This window comes from Dryobates pubescens, chromosome 20, assembly GCF_014839835.1.
Source record: "Dryobates pubescens isolate bDryPub1 chromosome 20, bDryPub1.pri, whole genome shotgun sequence".
Classification (NCBI taxonomy): Eukaryota; Metazoa; Chordata; class Aves; order Piciformes; family Picidae; genus Dryobates; species Dryobates pubescens.
The window spans coordinates 3706727-3731047 of NC_071631.1; the positions used below are offsets into that span (position 1 = coordinate 3706727).

Below are 24321 nucleotides of genomic sequence, written 5' to 3' on the forward strand. Positions count from 1 at the left end.
GAAGAAAGCCCTTCCATTGTCTTTGTGAGCCAGGCTCCTTCTGCCTCTGGGGTGGTATCTTGGATCATCTCCCTCGTGTCAGGTGATAGGATGAGAGGCAATGGCCTGAAATTGCACCAGGGGTGGGGTTTAGGTTGGGCATTAAGAAAAAATGCCTTTCCTGCAAGAGTGGTCAGGCATTGGAACAGGCTGCCCAGGGAGGTGGTGGAGTCCCCCATCCCTGGAGGTGTTCAAGAAACCTGGGGCCATGGCGCTTGGGGATGTGGTTTAGTGGCCATGGTGGTGTTGGGTTGAAGGTTGGACTGGGTGCTCTCAGAGGTGTTTTCCAACCAAAACAATTCTATGATTTTGTGATCAGATAGACCTAAGAAACTCCCTCCAGCTTCATGGCTGAGGTCAGGCTGCTCTTTGCAGTCCCACACAGCAGTGACAGGAGTTGGTATTAATGCCCTGAGCTCAGGAGCCATCGGTGCTGAGCCAGCCGGCGCCTCGGCTGAGGCTGGAGATGAATAGTGAAATGATGTGTTGGCAGATGTTCCAGAGCTGCTCAGGATAGTCAAATCTAAACCTGTCTGTGAAGAGCTGCAGAAGGGCCTCATGGTATCAAGACAATGAGTGATAAATAGGCAGATAAAATAACTCCACTCATCTAGATGCAATGAAGCTCTCCAGATGAGCTGCTGTGTTTGGGTTGTGATTGTGGATGCCAAGAAGAAGGGGCCAGGCTCTTTCCAGTGGTGCCCAGTGATAGGACAAGGGGTAATGGATACAAACTGGAACTCAGGAAGTTCCACTTCAACATGAGGGAAAACTTCTTTACTGTAAGGGTGACAGAAGCTGCCTGGAGATGTTGTGGAGTCTCCTCCTCTCGAGACTTTCAAGGCCTATCTGGATGTGCTCTTGTGTGGCCCGCCCTAGGTGATCCTGCTTTGGCAGGAAGGTCGGATTCTGATCTCCAGAGGTCCTTTCCAACACTTAACAGTCTATGATCCTCTGATTCTATGGACAGAACTCTGAAACCAGCCACCTTGAGCTTGCAGGAACTTAGAAGTAAACAAAACTGTTAAAAAAAAAAGATGAACAAACCAGAAAACAGATTAAGCTGCAGGACAAAGGTCTGCCTGCCTGGTAGTGCTCTGTCTGGAATGCCACTTGCAGCTCTGGCCAGCCCAGGTGGCAAAGCCATGGAGAAAGCAGTCAGGGACATGTCAAGTGGGAGCTGACTTCTGTGTGAGGAGAGACCAAAGGGCTGGAGCTGCACCACTGGTGAAGGACATGAGCACTATATGGCAGAGGTATGGAAACAGGGACAGATGACACTGTCAGGAGAGACAGGACATGAAGTCAAACAGAAAGAGAAGATAAGAAGCTCTGGGATTTCATGGTCTTGTAAAGGACTTTGGACATGATGGAAGAGGGGGCATTTTAGAGAGGAGGTTCTGCAGCCTTCTCTCAGCACAGCTGGAGACTGGGCTGATGGACAGAGGTTCAAGTTATAGTGGACCTTTCTCAGAGCTGTACCCATCAGTTTTCTCTGAAGGTTGCAGGATGGGCTGATGGTAACAGAGAAACCACCAAACAGTTCCAAAAGGGACTGTGGGAGGTGAGAGAAAACCTTTCTCCCTTTCAGAAAAGTGTGAGAGGAAACATTTTACATACTAAGCTAAGCTGTGGGGACAGCTCAGAGTCAGAAACTTAGACTGAACCCTCCCCTTGAAAAACTCAGGGATTCATTGCAATTGGGAATGGGATTGGAAAGGCCCTTTGACAAGAAGTTTGTGAAAGCAAAGAGCTCAGTGACGGGCTCCACGGGTCTGGTTTTGCTTTGGACCTTCCCAAAGGAAGAGGCAGGGAGCAGAATGAAAATCCTACAGACACATTAGAGGTTTGTTTACACTTCAAAGCTCTGCTGGATAATGCAGGGTGTGAGCAGAAAGCACTGCTCCTATTTAAAAGGATTCCAAAATAGGAGTGCCCTGTTCTGCATCAGCATAACCCAAGTCTCAAGTGGATTAGGATGAAGGAGAGTGAGGTGCTTTTGTGCTACAATACAGGTTTCCCTACCTGGAGTTGCTTGGGATAATGATCCTGAAATAACTCCACCTGCAGACCTCCTCTGGTGTGTGGATTCAGAGCAGAGCAAACCCCACCGGGACACCTGCTGAAAGGAGCTGTGTGCACACTGTAAGACTGGGTCATGAAAAGAAACATCACTTCATGAGGCAGCCACCTCATGGAAAGCTGCCTGGGTGAAGGCACCCTTGGAATATCAAGGAATTCTTAGACACAGCAGAGATGAGCAACACAAAGAATCAGGAGATGCCGACAGTAATTACACACCAGGTCCATGGGAGGCAAAACCTCCTCCCTCCTCATTTCCCTCTTGGGGTAACTGCAAGGCTTTGGAATGTTTGATGAGGAACAGCCAGGCTGGTGCCTGAAAGGCCAGGATGCCACCAATTACCTTCTAATTGGGAGGAAGCTTGATGATTCGCATTCACTTGTTGATTCCCGTTTAACAAGGAGTCCCACGGAAAAGACCAGAGCTGATGAGGACAAGTTACTGCTGGGGAGATTCCCACTGGAGTCCAGAAGAACATTTTTCCCCATGAGAAGTTAAAGACTGGAATCATCTCCTAAAGGAAGCAGTGGATTCCCCTACACTGGGTAGTTTTAAGACTCAGCTTGCCAGGGTGCTGAGCCAGCTCATTTCAACTCCACTGTCACCTAGAAAGGTGATCCTTGCCGTCCCTTCCAACCTGGAATGCTGGGATTCCACCACAAGACACGTGGTGTAGGATCAGCTTAGACAGGATCTTAGGAAGAAGTTCTTCGGTACAAGGGTGGTGAGACTCCGGAATAGGCTGCCCAGGGAGGTTGTGGATGTCTCTTCCTGGGAGTGCTCAAGACCAGGCTGGATGAGACCTTGAGCAGCTGAGTCTAGTTGAGAGATGTCCCTGACCATGGTGGGGAGGTTGGAGGAGATGAGCTCTGAGGTGCCTTCCAACCTGAGCCATTCTAGGATTCTGTGAACACTCTAAAAGCATTGAGACTTGCTCAGATTTGGGGACCCTTCATTTCTGCAGGTCCACAGAGATCCCAGAGCAGAACACAGCTCTCAGAGGTTGTTCCAGGCCAGTTCTTGTTTGCAGTGAGTCAGTACCAGCGTTCCCCTCCCTGCTTGCTGTCAAACAAGGCCATCCCTGATGTGTTCTGTGCTTTCCCATCTTAACAGAGGGGAAAAAAGGAAAAAGATATTTGACAATTTGACACAACTGAGGGCTCAGCCCTGCTATAAATTCCCACACTGATTACAAACATCATTGTGGGGAAATCTGTGGGATTGTGTCAAGGAGTAAAAATAGATCCAGGCTCATGGTTTTTATGCCTGTTATAGAACATGCTGAAATTTCAATCCTAAAGGGGAATTGGGGAAAGCAGAAAAAAATAAGGGAGGGGAAAAAAAGAAAGAAAGATCTCTTTTGAATTAATGCTGAATGAAGAGCAAGTCCAGGGAAACCACACAACAATCCCTGACAAGTGAAAAAGAACCAGAACATTAACAAAAACTCCTCCACTCCTTGTTCCCCAGGAGTCAGCTATCCCAAGGGTAGACTGAGGTTACCACTGAGCTGTGACTCCAAACTGTATCATCAGCAGAGGTTGTGCTGGCATTCTGCAGGGCTTTGGGTAGACTCAATAATTACCTTTAAGCAGACTACCTCAAAAGCACCCAGAGTAATAATAGCTCTCTGTACTAAACCAACACAAGAAGCAGACTTTGCTGACCTGTAGTTAATGCATTCTTTCATGTATGAGAGAGTCCATTAAATCCCAAACTTTACATGCAGAATATCCCAGGAGCCACCATCAGGGAGCAAAGGATGGGCTTCCTGCAAGTGCAACCGGATCAAAACATCAACCTCCCTCCCATCCCAAACGTTTTCAAACCAGGCAGCAAAACAAATCTTATTTGCCAAGCTTGCTTTGGAGATTATTGATTTAGCAGCCCAGAGAGAGACAGTGGCAGGGCAGCACAACTCCAGCCTTAATTATCCTAACAGACTTGGGGAGAAACAGGCTAAGCCCAGTCATTACACAGAGTCTGAACACGCTGAGCCAGAAGGTAGCATTTTGGTCTTCCTGCCTGACCTCCTTTATATTGCAAAGAATCCTCACTGTGGCCACCTGAGCAACGTTGCATTTCCAACAGGATACCATAAATAGTAATAATTCTTCCAGACATTGACTAGACAGCCAAGCTTTGACCCTGTCATCACACTGCTGAAGCATCTCAGTAACCTTTCTCAGGCAGGCAGCAAAAATGATGGCAGTGTTGTTCTGCATGGCTCCTTTGGGTGGTTTTGTCCTGACACCTTCAGATGCTTCTCATTTGATTCCTTTGAGCAGAGAAAAGGCTAAAATGAGCCCCTGAAATTCGCCAGTGTTCCCCATAGGGATGGATGCATTCTAGTAGCAAAGGTTAGAGCCAAAGGAGAGTTGTTAAATGGAGACAACTGAGCTTTTTTTTTGGGGGGAGGAGGTGTGAAATGAATTCAGAGAAAGATCAAGCTGTGGCTACAAGTCAAGGAGCTCTGCAAGTCAAGATGTGTCTGGATCCTCCAGGCTTCTCACCTGTTGATGGGTCTGCCCATGCAGAAGTGCCTTGAGTTCCCCTTGAAACTGGCTAAAGAACCCTCAGGAGGCAGCATTTTTTGTGGGGTGATTGAATGATCTGCAGTCCAAAAAAAACCCCCCAACAGTCCACCATCCTCCTCTGCTCACATCCCATCTCTGTTCTGTGTGGTTTTAGTTATTAACTCACAGGACAGGTAAATTCCAGCTAATTTCTGCAGTGGCATCTTGGGTTTATTTTGTCCTCAAGTCCACATTGCAAGAACTAAACCCCACTCTTCCAACTGGACACTCATCATCTTCCATAGTCAACCTTCTGCTCTGATACAGACCAGAGGAAGGAGGATCCATGGAGTCCTTTACTGGGTAAGCTTCAGAACATCAGTGCCTGAAAACCTGCCTGCTTTTGTTCTGGAGCTCAGAGTTTCATCACACCTTGGAGACTTTGATAGCTGCAGGGAATTTGCTACAGAGATTTTATCACCCAGGGACATTCCTTTTCTCAACACTCAGAAAATACTTCCAAAAGAGCAGCATTTCCTATGGAACCTACCCAAAGCCATCAGCACATCTGACCCTTGGTTTCTGAGGGTTACATTTACATTCCAGTAGTACTTTGTTGTGCCATCAGACATCAAATCCTTGTATCAAGCCCTGTGCAAAGAAATCTTACCCCCAAACTCCTCTGGTTTAGGAGCAGATGAGATTACAAAGGCTGCCTGCACCTAGCAGAAAACAGCTACAGAGTTAAAGTGATTTGTGGAGGGAGTTTGGGGAAAAAAAGCTGGGATGCAAACCCAGACAATTCAAGTCCTAACCACCAAAACCCACTCCAAAATCAGTTTCAACAGCCTGTTTCAGACCAAGACACAGTCTATAACATTATTACTATTTCCAATGATCAGAAGCCATCTCCTCTCAGAATCCCTGTTCCACTTTGCTCTCTGTTGGGCTTGTTGCATAAGCAAAGGCAGAGAAGCATCCAAAGCAGGGAGGCAACACACCAAGTGTTTGTGCTGCAGGTGCTACAGGCACTGCTGAGGAGGAGACAAGTGGAAAGGCCAGTTTTCTCAGCTTGGACAATGAAACCAGCCCTTCTTACACCCTCTTTGTAATGTGCTGCTGTTTTGACTCTTAAATGGACCCTGGCACCACAGGGAATTGCTCTAGCCTCAGCCTCCCACTCCTGACCCATTTTCATTTCATTTCCTCTCGCCCAACCTCATCATATGTCAGGAGCATATTATAGCTTTTGGAGTTTCCTGCTAATTTGGTCATCACAAGGAGGCTGCAGAGGAACAGTAATTACCCTGCTAAATCAGCCTGGTCTTTTAGAACAGATAACTCTGACTCTGCCCCAGCTGGGATCTCTTTGTGAGGAAGATGGGGTTTGAAAAGTTGAAAACTTGGGGTCCCTTCCAGCCTGGGTTTGAAAAGTTGGAAGCCTGGGGTCCCTTCCAGCCTGGGTTTGAAAAGTTGGAAGCCTGGGGTCCCTTCCAGCCTGGGTTTGAAAAGTTGGAAGCCTGGGGTCCCTTCCAGCCTGGGTTTGGAAAGTTGGAAGCCTGGGGTCCCTTCCAGCCTGGCATTCTGTGATTCTGGTATGGTTCTCTGGAGCTAAAAAGGAAGTGAAGATGTCCACATCTCTGTGTGAGATGAGGAGTCCATCACCCCATTGCATAGGAAAGCCACAGATGGTTTGAGGCTAAATGGGAAGCACTTGGCTGTCCCCAGGAAAACAAGGCAGGATCCTAAGGATCACTTCCAACCTGGCATCCCATGAAAAAGAGATGGGAAAGCTATGGGCCCTATGGAGTGTCTTTCATCACCTCTGGAAGACAGACACTTTAGAGAACCTACTGTAGGTCTTAGCTGGTAAAGCTTCTGATACAAATGAAGAAAAAAATAAAGGAACTCTCTTGTTTCAGAAGTATTCTTTAAAGCCTTTCAATCTGCTGAGCTAAGCAGCAATTCAGCTGAATGCTGGGAGGGAAAACAGCTCTGTTCAGATCAGGGCAAGAAAATGTCTCTGTAAATGCCATGTGTTAATAAGCTGCCTTTTTTTTTTCCTTCCCCCCCCCAACTTTTGAACATAAAGGACCTTTTGGTTCAGTCCTCCACAAATTTTGGAGCCAAGGTGGAAACCCAAACCAAAACCGTATGGCTTTCCAGCTCCTGAAAACATCAGCAGAGGTTAACCTCAAATCTTTACCCAGCTTATGTCAACATCTGAAGATGAAGGGAAGCTGACCTCTGGCAGTGTTCACTCACCCAGCCTTCCCCATGCTCCATCAGGGCACAGGCACTAAACACCAGGGTGAAAACAAACAGACAAACCCTGCAACATCAGCTGGACCAGAGCAGAGCCCCACGTGGGAGGACTAAGACAGGTTTCTCCTTGTACTTCAAGACAAATGAAGTTGGAATAGAATAAACCAGGTTGGAAGAGACCTTTGAGATCATTGTGTCCAACCCATCATCCAACACCATCTAATCAACTAGGACCCAGTTTGAATTGTTTTCTGCTTAAAGAGAGCTCAATTCAGAGCAAGGTGATTTTAAGGATGCTCATTAAAAATGAAAAGAGAAACAGGTTTGGATCAGGTCACTTTAAATGAAAGAAATTCTTTACAGGGAGGGCAGGGAGACACTGGAATAGGCTGCCCAGGGAGGTCCTGGATGCCCCCTCCCTGGAGGTGTTCCAGGCCAGGTTAGGCAAAGCCTTGAGCAGTCTGGGCTAGTGGAAGGTGTCCTTGCCCATAGCAGTGGGGGGTGGAATTAGAAGACCTTCAAGTCCCTTCCAACCTAACCCTTTGTCTGAATCTATGAATAAAACAAGAAATAAGTAAACCCTGGAGATCCTTTCAGATCCTGTACTTGGCCTTGCCCAGGAGCAGAAGTTTCAATGATTCAAAAAATTGCTGTGCAAAAAAGAAAAAGAAAACCACAAAAGGATCTGAGAGCTTAGGAAATTTCTGCCTAATTCCCAGATGTCAGAGTCTGGCTACATGCTTTATACTTTGACTCCCACATACTCCAACTGTGGATATTTGAATCGTACAGACAAGTGGATTTCCTGCTAAACCCAGGGCCACAAGGATATATTCAGCCACAACCTCAACACATGTCATGGGTAGGAGTAAATGAATCTGTTGGAATGCTCCAAACCAGCCAGACTTTAGCTTAAGAAAAAGAAAATTGGGGAAATTTTGCTGTGAAATCCCAGAAAATCCTTTGCAAATAGAGTCTCCTGCTGCTGGGGCTTTTCCTCTCCAGCAAACACTTGATGCTAAAGCACTGTGAGCATCCTCAGTTTGAGCACGGAGGAGATGGCAAGAGCAGTCTTGCAAGGGAGAGAAGGCCTTCAAAATGGAAGAGGTACTTTAACTGTACCTCTCTGCTTGCTAGTGCTTGGAGCAGCTCACAGAGGATGGGTTCCAGTTTCTCTCTTTGGTCATTTTGGCAAGCCAGGAGTTCTCAGCCTTCACTTGGGAAGCCACAGATAAGTATCTGGTTTGTGATACTTATGAAAAGTAAAACATGCATCATCCAAGGGAAGAAACAACCTTGGACATCCTGTCTGCCCCTGCTGGATGAGGCATTAACCTGTCCTCCACAAGGCCAAGTTTGTGACCATCAGATGTGCACTGAGATGAAGAGGCCCAGCAAGTCTGAGAGGAGGTAGCGGTGTGCATGCAGGATCAGTGCCCTCTGCTGAAGGGAAGAGGCTGCTGGGAGGTACAGGTTCTTCTCCAGAGGCCCAAGAGCTCTGGTCATGGGCTAGTGGCATCTGTGGCAGCATTTAGCAAGAGGAGATGAAGGACCCCAGGCATTTTGGTGGTACTGGAGGTTGTGGAGTCTCTTTATCTGGAAAGATTCCAACCCCACCCCAGCCACTGTGATCCTGGGCAGGCTGCTGTGGGTGCCTTGCTTTAACAGGAGGGTTGGACTGGTTGATCTCCAGAGGTCCCTTCCAAGCCCCACCTAGATGGGGTTCCATGATTATGCCAGCCAGCTGAGAACTGATGTCATCCTCTGTGGCAACATTTCCTGCATGTAGGAAGGTCTACCACCAAATGCAGACTTATCTTCCCCCCGCCATGAAAAGTGTAAGTAACCCCAAGAAGATGATCTAGGAGTGCTGCACCTACACTCACATACTTCTTTCAGCAAAGCACTCCCAACACAATGTGGCCTAAGGCACAGAGGCTCCATTCCCTTGTAAACTGATCTCAGAGCAACCTCCAAGCTCTTGAAGAGATGAGCTGGTGCAACGATCTGTTACACACACAGCTCTCAGGAAGAGACCATCTTTAAACAGGAAACCTGAAGAGAAAAAGTGCCTTGTTAACTCTTTAGGCCCTGAGGCTTTGGGAGTCAAACATATGGTCAGAATTAGCAGCCAAAGCAAAGCAGAGCAGCTCACTGGGGCTACAATGCCCTCAGAATATGTTACCTTGGGTTACAACATCCAAGTTTCTCATATGAGGAAAGACAAAAAACTCTGTGGAAAGTAGGAGGCTGATCAATTCTTGCAGAGATTTCTCATGAAAGAGCAGCCTGTCATGATAGCTACAAAATGCTTTTTCAAGTGGAAAGGTCAATTCCATGCAAAAGGGATTCCTGGATTCTAGGCAAAACAGTTTCCAAAAGCTTTAGGGCTAAACTTGAAGAAGGTAAGAAATGTTTCAGCTCCTTCAGTAATGGAAAACAGTTTTCAAACAGATTCCATCTATCAGTCAAAAAAATGGAAGCTGAATGTTTCTGAATTTCAAGATCAGCACAGTGCTTTCAAAACAACCCAAAGATATCCACTGCCAGTATCACACCTTCCTTACAGAAACACTAGGGTTGGAAAAGACCTCTGAGAGCATCGAGTCCAGCCCATGACCTAACACCATGCCATCAGCTGAACCATGCCACCAAGTGCCACAACCAACCCATTCTTAAAGACCTCCAGTGATGGCAACTCCACCACCTCCCTGGGCAGTCCATTCCAGGGCCTTGAAACAGCATAAGCTCCTGGAAGGCCCTCAGAAGGATCTGCTTCAGAGCCTACAGTCCAACCTCCCTGTGGGCCAATTCTTTTGTTCTGCTGGTTTGAAATAAAGGTCTGTATTTATTCATTCCTAGAAGGTTGCTGCTCTGTTGGCTTCTGATGCAACCCCTTGGATCTTTCACTCAACGGGGGATTCAGATCCTGGGCCCTGCCCTCAGGCAAAACATATGTTCCTCTCCAACCTGACTCCAGCAAGGGTGTTTGCAAGGGAATAATTGTTTTATGTTTATTAATCACCTGCATGCAAATAGGTGCCAATAAAAACTCCAGGCAGCTTCTCTCTGCCAGCCTCACATCATCTAATAGCACCACACCCCAGCTCTGGTGTCTGAACTAACGAATACCTCCAGTGGAGAGACGCTGCTGTGTTGATATGCAGTGACAAAACCAGCACATCAGCTCAGCCACTCTGCAGTGATGGCTCTGGAAGAGACAAGAAACCTGCAAAAACAGTCAGCAGCAGTGGGAAAGTAAATTAAGAGATGCTGCCTATTAAGCTAAACAAATACATTAATGCAAGATGAAGGGGTGAGATTTCCAGCTCAGAGCTGGAGCACTCAAAACTACACTCATGTTAAATGTGACCTGCCAAGAGGAAAAACCATCAGGCTGGGGGCTTCAAGAGCTGGAGAAAGGATTTTAAGAGACAAAGTAAATTTCAGCAAAATGCAGAAGCCACTGCAGCCATGGCTGCAGCACAGGCAGCTGGTAATTAAAGTCATTCTGGAAAGAATTACAACTACAAAGCCTGGTGGGACCAGGGTTAAGGATTAAATTTAAGGGCTGAATTAGATGATGAGACACTGGAACAGGTTGCCCAGGGAGGCCGTGGATGTCCCCTCCCCGGAGGTGTTCAAGGCCAGGCTGGATGAGGTCTTGAGCAACCTGGGCTAATGGGATATGTCCCTGACTGTGGCAGAAGGGGTTGGAATAATGATCTTTAAGGTCCCTTCCAACCCAAACCTTCTAAGAATCCATGAGTTGAGGCACTGGAGCTGCACATTTCTTCTCAGTTTCTAACCTAGCTCTCACTGCCCAGTACAATGGAAACACTTGGTCTTTAAGATTGAGACTGGACACAGTATTTAAGGGGTGGGGGTGGGGGGGATGTCTCAAAAGATGACTTTATAAACACTTACCTCTGAACCCACTGTGCCAGCAGAATTCCTCCTCCCAGCAGACCCCTGGCCAGGTGAGTTAAGTGACACCAGCGTTTGAAAGTCTACTTGAAAAACAAGTATCTTTTCTTTCATCTTTCACTTGGATTAGATTGAAACAAAAGTCTAACCAAAGCAAACTAAAGCTTTGAAAACCTGACTTATTTGTTTCAGGAAGCAAACAGCTCTGGAAAAAAGAAATCAAGTAGCTGCTGAATGTTTAGCATGAAACACTTGCCTGGTGTTTGGTGAGATTTAATTGAGTGGAGGAGAGCATACTCCTGTAGAAAACACAGCCCCAGTTTTCCCCACACAAGAAAACTTGGGAGGGAAGCAAAACTCTCAGAAGAGGAAAGCAAAACTCTCAGAAGAGGAAAGCAAAACTCTCAGAAGAGGAAAGCAAGCAAAGCAACCTGAATGTACCCCTCCATGCATCCAAGTTTCACTGAAAGGCTCAGGAAGGATGAGTGGAATCAAAAGACAAAACCTGCTGTATAAATGTGAATCTTTATTTCAGCTCCCAGCACAGCACATGACCTGTGTGCTTCCACTGAATAGAAAAAAAACCCCAAACACCCCAAAAACACCACCAAAAGTGAACAAAAGGAGAAGACTGCTGAAGAAAAGCTCTCAGGGGTCAGGTTGTTGTTGTTGCTGTTGCAAGGGGTACGTTTGCCACTTCATGGATGCCATCCTTGTCAATGAACCGGGCGTTGAAAGAAGTCAGATTGAGGATGAAGCGTTTCTGAAGCTGTTCAACAAAAGAGAGACAGACAAAAGAGATTAGAGTCATTCACAGCACAAACAGGAGCATGATTCAAGGGCTCTGCTGCTGTACATCAGCCATTTCCATCCTGGTTCTAGTGAGCCTGAAATCTGAGCAGCCAGAGTGGACTTCACTGCTGAGGAACCCGTGAGTGTGAGTTTGTTCCCTGCCTGTTAGACAAGCCAAATACCTGAGCCTGTTAACCAGGGAGAGGCTTCAGCAGGGTGACTGGAGTGGGCTACAACTTGGGGCACAAGATATCAAATAGGTACTTTGAACAGAACCTCTTTAGTCTTCCTGATGTTTCTTAGGAAGTTCTTCCCCAGGAAGTTGGTGAGACACTGGAACAGGTTGCCCAGGGAGGTGGTAGAAGCCTCATCCCTGGAGGTTTTTGCAGCCAGGCTGGATGTGGCTCTGGGCAACCTGCTCTAGTGTGAGGGGTCCCTGCCCACGGCAGAGGGGCTGGAACTAGATGATCCTTGAGGTCCCTTCCAACCCAATTCTATGATTCCCAGCTACATTCAATCCAGTCTCTTAAAGACAAGGATATTTCCCTGTGATAAAAGCCTTGGAATCTGAGAGGTTCTGTTTACACTAAAGCTGATCATGCACTTTAAGGTCAAATCTTTACCTCAGCTATCACTTCAGAGGCTGGAAGCAGGCTTAGAAGCACAGACTAGTGGAATGGAACACAAGCAATAGGAGGATGCTTGCATCATGTTCAGAAGAAACATGAAAGCAGAAAGTCAGAGACTGTCTGTATCAATATTATGCTAAGCATGGAAGTAGTAAAGCAAAGCAATTAAGCTTCAAGTTTATGTTCTGGAGGACATGAACCACGCTAAGGCAACACAAGTGCCCACAAATCCTTCCCCTCAGTAGCTGGCCCACATCTGGTTGATGTGCATTTATTAGCCCTTCTGGCAAAAGAAGCCAAGAGAGGCGACAAAAGGAAGAGGAAAAACATCAGCAAATGAATGCAAACAACTCTTCCTTTCTCAAGATCTTAAGGGCCTCCACTTTGGCAACCCACCTCCTCTAGACATTTCTTTAGCAGATCCATGGCTTCCTTACGTGTCATACCTGAAAGAGAACATCCACAGATTGCTTTCATTAGAGGCCATCTCTCTCAGCAGAAACTTTTATTAAATTTAAACAACTTTTCAGCTGAGCACCAAAACCTCCTTCCCAGCTCCCAGGCAAACACTTTCCAGATGTCCTGAGGACGCCCCGCACTGAAGCACTCACACTGCAACAAGCCATTGAGAATCGATTTGTTCCACGGAACGGGAAGCATGACGGAATTCTGCCTCCCATGGCCAGGGACTGGGCTTTGGACAACTCCAGCCCTCTCTCCCTCTCCTCCAGTTTATTACAGCTTTAAATCAGCTCCATCTGTCCACAGCCGGCTGCAAGTCAGTGACAGGAGGTGGAGATGGGTTTTAGCGCTGCGTTCCCTGCTGGGTATTAGCTTTAATAATGGGAAAGGCACGTGTGGGATGGCCCTGCTCTTCTCACATCAGGATCCAATCCGGCGCTCCACAGGGCTGGCAGCCATGGCAATGGTCTGCAGCTGGCTGCTTTGCTCTTTCCATGAGGCATGGTGTAAAGAGAGGGACTCTCTTACAAAGCCATGTAGTGACAGGATGAGGAGTAACAGCTTCGAACTGGAAGCAGCTCAATAGAGAGGAGACATTAGGAAGAAACTCTTCCCCCATGAGGGTGCTGGAGCAGGCTGCCCAGAGAGGTTATGGAGTCTCCTCAGCAGAGATGCCAAACTCCCCTGGCCACACTGCTGTGGGTGCCCCTGCTTTAGCAGTGGGGTTGGACTAGGTGCCCAGAGGTCCCTTCCAACCCTAGCACACTGGGATTCTGTGTAACAATACTCCAAGCTTTTTACATTTCCTCACCTGTAAAGCAGGGCTGGGGCCATGTTTATTCCTTGGCAGCACAAGAGCTGAATTATGACTCTAAATTTAAAGCTTTGGACAGGCACAGACAGGTACAAGAATTATGATCAACTGCTCCCACATGCATTAAAAAAAAAAGCTGCAAAGCAAACCAGCTCATCCTCACCACCACCTACTTCAGAACACTGAAGGTAATCTTGCTAGGAATAGCTTCTCACTTGTATGTCTTATCTATCACACAAGAGATGGAGCAATAGGATCTGGGGCTGCCCTCTGAAGATTGATACTCTGGGCAAGTGCATGTGTCATGGCCAGCAGAGCAGCAAGGAGAAGATAAAGTTATCAAAATGCTATTTATTAAGAACAGACTAGTGGCAGCTAATGGGCCAGGAAAGGCTAGGGCATGTTGTAGAATAAATTGAAACTTCCTTCACTTCCAGTCTGTTATGCTTCAAACAGGAAAACACTTCAAGGAGTTGACTAGTTTCACATTACCATGTCAGCAAAGCCAGCAGGCAATCTTTATAGCTACAGTGATTCTAATAAAAACCTCAAATTCCAGTCCATAGCATCACAGCATTCATGCTGGACCATCTGACTCAGCAGATGTCAGTCTGAGTTCACAGATTCATAGATTCTTAGAAGGTTTGGGTTGGAAAGCCATGGGCAGGGCCAGCTGCTCAAGGCCTCATCCAACCTGGCCTTGAACCCCTCCAGAGAGGGGGCATCCTCACCTCCCTGGGCAACCTGTTCCAGTGCCTCACCACCCTCACTATAAAGAGCTTCTCCCCAATCTCCAGTCTAAATCTCCCCTCCCCAAGCTTCAATCCATTCCCTCTCATTGCCACAAGCCCCTGTCAAAAGTCCCTCCCCAGCTTTCTTGTAGCCCCCTTCAGGTACTGGAAGGCTACTTTAAGGTCTCCCCAGAGCCTTCTCTTTTCCAGGCTGAAGATCCCCAACTCTCACAGCCTGTCCCCATAGGGGAGGTGCTCCAGCCCTCTGATCATCTTCACGAGCTTTAGTGAATTAATTGGCAACTGGAGAATTTTGTTCCCCACAGTCTCAACTTACCTGGCTTGTAGTAGCGGTCAAGGATGCTGAGGGTAAGGAAAGAACCATAGCCATGTGCTGCAAAGGGGACCTTAGCCAGAGATGCCAGGTAATCCATGTAGTACAGGGCAGGGCCCTCGTGGTCATCATAGCCAGCCAGGAGGAGGTTGACATGGTAAGGAGTCTGCAAGGAGAAATGGGTTCTTTATTTACAGCAGCCACATCCAAATCATAGAATGGTTTGGCTTGGAAGAGACCTTAAAGATCATCCAGTTTCAACCCCTCTGCCATGGGCAGGGACACCTTCTAACAGCCCAAGTTGCTCAAGGCCTCATCTAACCTGGCCTTCAACACCTCCAGGGCATCCCCAGCTTCAAGTGTGATTAAGTGCCACCTCCACCAATGGAACCACTCATTCCAGCAGATCTTGGATGCAGTGGAAGTCTGCAGGGTCCTTATTCAGGTCCAGTTTGCCAAGCCCTGTTGAAGCCCATTCCTACCCCAGACCAACATGGCAGCACTTCCAGTGGTTTAAATGAGCTCTGAATGAAAATCTTTTCCTCTGAGGAACTACAGATGTGACAGTAAAGGTAAAACAGCCCCAGCCTGGCTGTGATTTCCATGGCAGTGCAGCCGGCGGTACAGAGCACATCTGGCCTGCATCCAAAGCCAGGCTGGAATCTACCTAGCAACCAAAGGAATAAAGCCTCAAGAGGGAGAGCACAGAATCACAAACCTGCAAACACTTTCAGCAATCCCATGCAGCCACAGAACAGCAGCATAGTTGGTTCCACAGCTCCTGGCCATAAAACACTACTACAACTACACCAGTACTGTCTGCAGGAGACCACGGGGCTCAAGCTAAGAAACCATCAGGACTCTGGGTACCACAGAAGGTGTAAGCAAATAAAGCCATCAAACTCTGATCCTCCTGAAAGCTTGGGCATTCTTCAAAGCTTTCACAGCACATTGAAAGCTAAGAAAAAATACTTAATTATGTTTTCACACCAGGGCCTTTCATCTGAGCATAAAACTCGTTGATTTTTCCTGTCAGCATGTGAGCACAACGTGAACGTTTTGCAGTCCACAAGAAGGCCTCTGTTAATTCAGCCTGCTCTTTTCTCAGTCACACTCCTAACCACAGACCATTTTAGCACATTTGGGAGCCTACACACAGCACAGTTAGTGTTACACTGCCTTGTTAACTGGCAGCTAAGGTTTTTACTGCGTGCACCAAGTTTAATCCGCAGTATTAGGGCTGACTTGGGCAAGAGGACTCATGGATGAATAGAATGGGTTGGGTTGGAAGGGACCTTGAAGATCATCCAGTTCCAACCCCTGCCACGGGCAGGGATACCTTCCACCAGCCCAGGTTGCTCAAGGGCTCATCCAGCCTGACCTTGAGCACCTCCAGGGAGAGCACATCCACAACATCCCTGGGCAACCTCTTGCAGTGTCTCACCACCCTCACTGCAAAGAATCTCTTTCAGATGAGGGGAGGCAGGGTCACACTGCATATTAGGAAGAAGATCCTCAGTAGGAAGGTGGTGAGATTCTGGTGGTTGGGGATGCCTCCTCCATGGAGGTGTTCAAGACCAGGTTGAAGAGGGCCCTGAGCAATCAAGTCTAGATCAGAGGCAGGGAGGGTTGGAGCAGATGAACTCTGAAGGCCCTTCCAACCTAAGCCATTCTAGGATTCTATTTTTAAATGCAGGCTCAGAAACAAGACACCCAAACCATTGGAATTAGGTATTTTTCCAAAGCATCTTTTCTATACTTCCAGTAGTGGCACATTTACATAATGTTTCTTATTAAATTAATCAGACTAAGAGGAGAGCTCTTAAAATGCTGGGGGAAAGAAAAAAGAGATCTAGAGCCACAAAATAAGAAAGAGAAAGATGCAGCTAACAATGGACTAGAACAAGCAGACACAGTTTCACCCTAAGGCCAAAACATTGACTTTATCATAAGAAAGAGTTCATTTTGATACTAAAAAGAGTGAATTTGCTCTCCAAAAAAACTAACATCACAAGATATTACATTTTTACTTTTGCCACACAGTAAGAGAGAAGAAAGGAGGCTACAGTTCTGTATCAAACAGATCACTGCAAATGCTGTGATTTAATCTTCAAAGCAATCAGGAATCTCTGGAAACAACTCACCATGCAGCTGCCTTCCTTTTAATTACTCTGGATTTCATCATTTATTTGTTCTGAAACATCACACAAGTTGATACTTAAGAGCCGTGACACAAGATCACTCAAAACTGTTTGTGTGACTGAGTTACCAACGTAGGCACATGGGAGAGATTCAACCATAAATAAATGGTGTGCTACAGACCTGAACAAAGCTGAGCTCTTCTTCAGCTGCAAGGTCTCCTGCTAGTGATTCATAGATGGGAAGGGACTGTGAAGTTCATCCAGCTCCAAGCCCACTGCTATGGGCAGCCCAGGGTGCTCAAGGCCTCATCCAACCTGGCCTTGAACACCACCAAGTAGGGGGCATCCACAGTCTCCCTGGGCGACCTCTTCCAGTGTCTCACCACCCTCACTATAAAGAATTTCTTCCCAACCTCCAGTCTAAATCTTCTCTCCTCAAGCTTCAATCCATTCCCTCTCATCCTATCACTACAAGCCCTTATCAAAAGTTCCTCCAGCCCCCTTCAGGTACTGGAAAGGTGCTCTAAGGGCTCCCCAGAGCCTTCTCTTCTCCAGGCTGAACAGCTCCAATGGGCTGTCTGTCCCTACAAGAGAGGTGCTCCAACCCCCTGATCATCTTTGTGGCTTCCTCTGGACCCACTCTAGCAGCTGGATGTCCTTCACTGTGTTTAGTATCAAACATGAGCAAATACACACAGTCACTGCTTCCACAACTCCAAATGCAGCCAGCACCTCTTAGCAGGACAAACATCTCTGTGCTGGGACTGACATTCCCTGCACATCCCAATCCTTTTCTCCACTCCAAAGGCAGCCATGGCTTTTGTAACCAAATCCATGCCAAAAGTTCTGATCCCTCAGAAGAGTGGTGTGATGAAAGGGCTACCAAAAGACTGACACTCCAGGAGAGAGGAGGTTTAATTTTCCACTCCCCAAACTTACCTCCCCATTAAAGGCACGATTTCTCATCCCAAGTAGCTTTGCACTTGATGCTGTTTGATTTAAAATAACCACAGCAATTAAGAGATGTGTGAAATTCTTCAGGATTTACAGCTGTGAGAAGAACATGAAAGCTCCAAGAGGAGAGGTGGGGTGGCGACAAGCAGCGGCGTGACATCTGGCGGAAGCCAAAGTCACAGCGAGGGGGAAAGGTGGGCACCAGGAAGCACCCTGCCAGGCATGGACAAGGAGAGAGGAACTGACAGTCCTCCTCTGGACTCAGGCCAGGCCCTGTCACCTACAATTAAGCAGAGCATCACAACAAGAAACTGATCCTCAGATGGGCAGGGGATGGTTGCTCCTATCCCCCAGCACCACACAAACTCAGCTGTGTGTTAAGTGTCCTAAACCCAGCAGGTCAGTGAGATGCTGGAGTAGGTACCAGCGGAAGAGGAACTAGAGAGTGCCAGCTGGCTGCAAAGCAGGCTCTGGGTTGGCCTCAATTGAATCATGTAAGTGGAAATTTTAACACCAGAGAATAATAGAATGGTTTGGGTTGGAAAAGACCTTACAGAGCAAATCAAAGGTTCTTTTCAGAGTCTACCCTGGAGCACAAACCCTAAGCTTTAAAGAGAAATGGGATGAAAAACCACAAGTTGACTATTAAGGAAAAGCAAAGAGCACAGAGAGCTGATGGCCTGAAGTTCCAAGCCCAGTGCTGTTAGGCTTGATATGATCCACCAAAAGAACAGCCCCAAGGCACAGCCTCACAAGAACCATTCCCATGGTGTCAGGAACCTGGACTGTACAAGCCAGGAGGTTCCTACATGAAATTACGCTAGACAAGAGGGAGAAAGCCAGCTGGTGGTTACCAGTGCAGAACAAGCTCCATACAGCAGGGCAGTGGCAAGTAGGTCAAGAGAGGTTCTCCTCCCACTCTACTCTGCCCTGCTGAGGCCACATCTGGAATACTGTGCCCAGTTCTGGGCCCCTCAGTTCAAGAAGGACCTCAGAGAATTGCTTTAAAGAGTCCAGCACGAAGCCACAAAGATGCTGAAGGCAGTGGAACATCTCCCTGCTGAGGACAGGCTGAGGGAGGTGGGGCTCTAGCTTGGAGCAGGGGAGGGCTGACCTCATTCATGCTGATGTTCAAGGCAGTGTCAGGAGGATGGAGTCAGGCTCTGCTCAGGGATGTCCAATGACAGGACAAGGGGCAGTGGGGGCAAGCTGGAGCAGAGGAGGTTCCATGGGAACAGAAGGGAAAACTTTTTCACTGCAAGGGTGACAGAGCCCTGACACAGACTGCCCAGAGTGGTTGTGGAGTCTCCTTCACTGGAGAGATTCAAAACCCACCTGGATGCATTCCTGTGTGACCTGCTCTGGGTGACCCTGCTCTGGCAAGAAAGTTTGACTGGATAATCTATTGAGGTCCCTTCCAACCCCCAGCACTTTGTGATTCTGCCCTGCTTCTGTTCACCACTCCCTCTCCTGCCTCCCAAGACAGAAAGCCTTCACAGAGTGCCAACACAGCAACAAACTCCTCTTCCCTCAAACTTCTTACTTCTCCACTACTTTCCTGCTCCTACCAGGAAGCAGTGGCATGTTTTTTTTTACCTTTTCACTTTGTGTTTCTACCATCCACCTAATTAAATTAGTAGCCTCCAGGAATCCTGGATGCAATTGAAATGCTCCCGAGCGCTGGTGCTAATCCTTCTGCTAGCCCACAGATTGCGAGGAAAACGTAACAAAAGCCAGGGAGGAAGGAGGGGGAAATAATTCTGATGGCAAGGTTTGTGTCACCAAATTCTAAACCCCACAAACAAATCATGAAGTGCTAGGGTTTAAAAGGAAGAGCTCTCCCCACAGTAGAGAGCTCAGTGCAGTGTGACAGCCGTGTCAGAGTGCGCCAGGTGCCCCGGGGCACTGCCATCTGCATCAGCACAACATTTTGTCTCCGGTAAATAAACACATCTGCCTCTGCCAGTGTCCTCCCCACTGTGCTGCCCATCTGGAGCAGGTGAGCTGGAAGACAGGCACACGTGGGCTCAGGGAGAATCAGGCCTCAAGGGACATGGTACAGAGGAAGGCAACAGTGCCACATCAGTGCCACGTCCTGCTGGGCGAGCTTACCACAGTGCCTGTGGAATTGCTCCTGTTGGAGGCACTTCAAATCACATGGAAAAGACAAGGGGTGGTGGGGACAAGTCACTGCTGGGGAGATTCTCATTGGAATCCAGAAGAAAAGGTTTCCCATGAGAACAGTCAGATTGGAATCACCTCCCAAGGGAAGCAGTGGATTCCCCTCTGCTGGGCAGATTTAAAGCTCAGCTTGACAGGGTGCTGGGCCAGCTCATTTCAACTCCATCACCTAGAAAGGTTGGATCAGATGATCCTTGGGGTCCCTTTCAACCTGTTTTAAGTGAGCAGGGCAGTGTCAGCCTCACCTATACCATCTGTGTAGGTCACATGCCCCTGACAATCCACCAGCACCAGGCAGCCAAGAGCCATCTGGGCCAGGCAGGAAGCAGCATTTCTTTCACACAGACCTCAAAAGAGCTGCAGAGAGCTCCACAAAACACACCCAGACCTTCCAGTTCCACCTGAACAAAAGCTAAAGCAAGCAGCATCACTGCTAACAATCAACTATCAACCATACTTCACCCACAGAGTTGGCTGAACCAATTTTCATAGATTCATAGAAAGGTTTAGGTTGGAAAGGACCTTAAAGATGACCTAGTGTGGTGGTGAGAGAAAGCTCAGTTCTCCCCCCCACAAAGAAACCACAGCTAACTCAGTGGGAGAAGCAAAATGGGTAAGAGCTCTATTTACAAGCAGGATGAGATGCAGTGAATATATATACACAATATACAGTATTTACAATATACACAGAAATATACAGCAGAGAATATAACACAGCAAATCTTTCCCTCCTCCAGCCAGGAGGGTCCCCCCAGCTGTACCCCATTCTTGCCCCCTACCTCCCTTTTTTCCCCCAAAAAAAGGGTTAGAGAGAGAAAAGGTAATTATTAAGGAGGAAATTCTGTTAGCTCAAAGCATGTGCAAGAAGCAGTTTCTTATCTGGGTAGCTGAAGGTCAGCACCCACCGGCACAGACAGAATACAGCTGCTGCTCAGAGTCTGGAACAGACAGCACTGGCTGAGATTCAAACTGAACTAAAGCTACCACTACCACTGAAACTCGTTTAAACTTCTCTTTGTTTTCATTTTGCACCAGAACATTCACCCAGAGTGTCCCAGTACGCTCACACCTCGTTTCAACCCCCTGCCATGGGCAGGGACACCTTCCACCACACCACAGTGATCAAGGCCTCATCCAACCTGGCCTTCAACACTTCCAGAGAAGGGGCATCCACAACCTCCCTGGGCAATCTGTTCCAGTGTCTCACCACCCTCACTGGAAAGAATTTAAACTGGAAGAGCAGAGTTTTATGTACAAAATTGAGCTAGGATCCTCCACTGACTAATTTCAGTAGCTTGAAAACTTGCTGCCTTCAGCTGTTACCCATGTCAGAAATGAGAACAATGATCTCAGGCTGTCCCTGTAGAGGAGTTCTTGAGGAACCTCACTCAACAACACAGCTCTAGTGTCAGTACTGGCATTTATTTGCCCCTGTGAAACACCACTTCAGGCCTGTGCAATCCAGATAGAACAACATTTATGCCATGTCCTACCCCTGATGGAGTTCAGCTTCATTCTCAACATATTCACAGATTGCATCAGAGTGGAAGGGATCCTCAAAGATCATCTTGTCCAAGCCCCCTGCAGTAAGCAGGGACATCTCAAACCATAGCAGGCTGCCCAGGGCCACATCAAGTTTGACCTTGAAGGTCTCCAGGGATGATGGCCTCAACCACATCTGAGCAACCTGTTCCAGTATCTCAACTCTCATTGTGCAGAGCTCCTTCCTACGACCATTCTAAATACCCCCTGCTCTGGTTTCAAACCACTGCACCGTGTCCTGTCACCACAAGCCCTTCAAAACAAACCCTCCCTAGCCTTCCTGTAGGTGCCTTTCAGATGTAGTTGCAAGGTCACAGCCTATTCCTTGTTTTTTCACAGCATGTTGAGAAGACCACTGAAATGCTTCCTCATCTTGGATCTCTCCAGGTTCATTGGCCCTGGAGAGATCCAAGATGAGGAAGCATTTCAGTGGTCTGGTCAGTTCATTCCCCCCCCATCTACTAGAAAAACCACCCTGAGAAAAATCAGTAACTGCAGTTTAGTAACTTGAAAATACAGCTGCAGCTGGGCTGGGCTATTTAGTGAGAGGCTCATGCTGCTGTTTACAAAAGGGACTTGTTTTGCTAAGCACATCAAACAGCTCTGCTCCACTAAATCATTTTCCAAGAAGATTACACGGATTCAGCGCATTTGCATGAAAACTGCCAACTTTATCTCGATGGCAGAGGCTTAACTCACTCTGCTGTCTGCAGTGTTTATGCCTAAATGTTTACAGGGCCCAAGGCTGCAGTTTTAAGCCTAGAGCTCTATCAGTTATTGATAAGTGGTCAGTGTAAAACGAGCAAATCGAGTTGCATTTTAAGGAAAAAAAACCCTCTCTAAGCGAGTTCATCACTCAAGACAGAAGCTGCCATCCCTTTGCAGACTGAAGTACTTAAAAATGGATATTTTTGCCTGCAAGTCATTGCCAAAATCCTCCACCCATTACTCACTCGACTCCGGAGATAGTCAGCAAGGTTCCGCCGCGTGAAGTTTGCAGCCGCAATAGGAGACAACTCGTAACCTGGGGAAGAAATGCACTGGGTAACAAATCCATAGCCATGCTTCCCTTCCTGCCTTTCCATCCCTAGCTTGAAACAGGACAAACCATTCTGCCATTTGTAGCCCTTTCCAGTTTATTCTGAAAGCTGCACGGACAAAAAGGGCTCTCAAAGTCCAGGTGGCTCCGTTCCCTACGGACCATGAAAAGAGCCTCGAAGAAGTCAAATGCTGTGAGCTTGCAGCCTGAATTTTTCAGTGTGTAAGGAAAGCTGCCAGCAGTTGGCATGCAACAGATGCATTAGGAGAAATGGTTCACCACTAAACCTCTTATTGTGCCATTTCTATTGCAAATGGGTTAGCTGGGCTCTGGATAAACCTCCTGGTTTATACGATACTTGGGACCTGATGATCTCAAAGGTCTTCTCCAACCTGGCTAATTCTATTCTAAAATTATAATCCCACCTCCCTTTCTTCAATCCTGCCTTTATGGCCCCTTCTGCTAAAACCCTTAAAGCCAGAGCAGCTCTGAGAGCAGCACATGCCCCCAGCATTCACCTCTAAACTCCACTTTTCTCCCAAAGCCACAGCACTAACTGTTCTCCTTCACTCACCATTCCTCATTTTGTAGAGCTGGACGTTTTTCTGGATGTATTCTGCAAACTGTACAGTGTCTCCAGCCTCCCCAACACACAGGAGTAAGATCTTTTCACTCATCTTAAACATTTTGTCATGGTCTAGGCAAAGAAAAAAAAAATAAAACATTAAGAGTGGTGGTCATGAGAAAGAAGGGATTATTTTGCCAGTATCATAACACATCATGACTTTTCAGAAGGAAGAAACTTGGGGAACCACATCATGACCTTCTCACAGCTTCTTACAACTGGTGGCACCCAACTTGTTAAACACATAACCCAGAGAAACAGAGTGAAAAATCTACAAATGGTTTCCCTCAGGAAGGGAAATGTTCCTGCACTCCTCCTCCTCCAGTGGGGTGGGGAGAATTTCGTTTACTAGCTGCTGCAAGACAGGTATGGAGCGTCACAATCCCCCAGCATGAGTGCAAGAGCACCCAACAGCTACACAGAAGTTGCAGGTTTGAGCTCAGCCCTTGCAATCCAGCTACAAATCAAAGCCACCCTCAGTAAACGCCAATATTCTAAAAACTGCCTAAAATTTGTGAAGGTTTTTCGTCACCACAGCCCCAGGCCTCTCAACCCTTCCTCCTCACAGAGATGCTCCGAGGAATAACTCCTAAACTGACACAGCAGCATTTACCCTCCCCCCCCCTGCAGTTCGACAGCCTTCCCTCAGGCTCAGCACACCCAAACCATACACAAGGAGCCCATCCCTGGTGTCGCCTGCTCCTCACTGCACCCCAAGGCCATCCCGCCGGGCCCGTCCCGAGGACGGCAGCGCTACCGCCCCGCCATTCAGCCCCAGGGGGAGCAGCTCCGGGGCTGCCCGGGCAGCGCAGGCCTCGCCTCTCACCGTGCTTCATCTGGACAATGCTGGAGGCCGCCACGGTGTCGGCAGCCACCAGGACGAAGTCGGGGCCGCGGATGCCGACCAGGTACTCCATGGCGGTGAGCGCTGCGAGCCGCGAGCCGCGCCGTGACACAGCGAAGCGACACGGGGAAGCGACCCCGCCGGCCGCGCAGGCGCCGCGCACGCGGGTGACGTCACCGCCGCGAGGGGCGTCACGTGGGGCGCGGCAAGCCCAGGGCTGCGCTGGCGACGCGGGGCGGTGGTGGAGGGGCAGCGGTCCGCTCCTTTTGTGCCCCCACTGACCACCCACGGGCCCTAACGAGCCTGGGGGCGGCAGCCGGCATGGGAGGTGTCGGCTGGCTTCTCGGCGTGCCGTGGGGCTGGGTTGCTGGGCTCGGTCGGTCCGGAGTGGAGCTGGAAGGGC

At 48.1% G+C, this 24321-nt stretch overlaps 1 protein-coding gene across 1 annotated transcript; it reads right to left on the minus strand.

Annotated features, from left to right (window-relative positions):
• Positions 1 to 11343: 11343 nt before the first annotated feature.
• Positions 11344 to 24022, minus strand: PSMB2 (proteasome 20S subunit beta 2). Its single transcript, XM_009908487.2, has 6 exons — positions 23901 to 24022; positions 23024 to 23146; positions 22364 to 22434; positions 14596 to 14758; positions 12648 to 12697; positions 11344 to 11599 (listed from the first exon to the last, which is right to left on the minus strand). The coding sequence occupies exons 1-6, from the start codon at positions 23989 to 23991 to the stop codon at positions 11486 to 11488; spliced, it is 612 nt and encodes a 203-aa protein (XP_009906789.2). The 5' UTR covers positions 23992 to 24022; the 3' UTR covers positions 11344 to 11485.
• Between the last annotated feature and the right edge of the window lie 299 nt (positions 24023 to 24321).

Coding starts and splice junctions, on each gene's coding strand:
- PSMB2 (XM_009908487.2), bottom strand. CDS start 23,991: ATGGAGTACCTGGTCGGCATCCGCGGCCCCGACTTCGTCCTGGTGGCT. Junction 22,435..23,023: donor GCTCTACAAAATGAGGAATG/GTGAGTGAAGGA, acceptor TTTCTTCCCCAG/GTTACGAGTTGTCTCCTATT. Junction 12,698..14,595: donor TGACCGCTACTACAAGCCAG/GTAAGTTGAGAC, acceptor GTTCTCTTTCAG/GTATGACACGTAAGGAAGCC.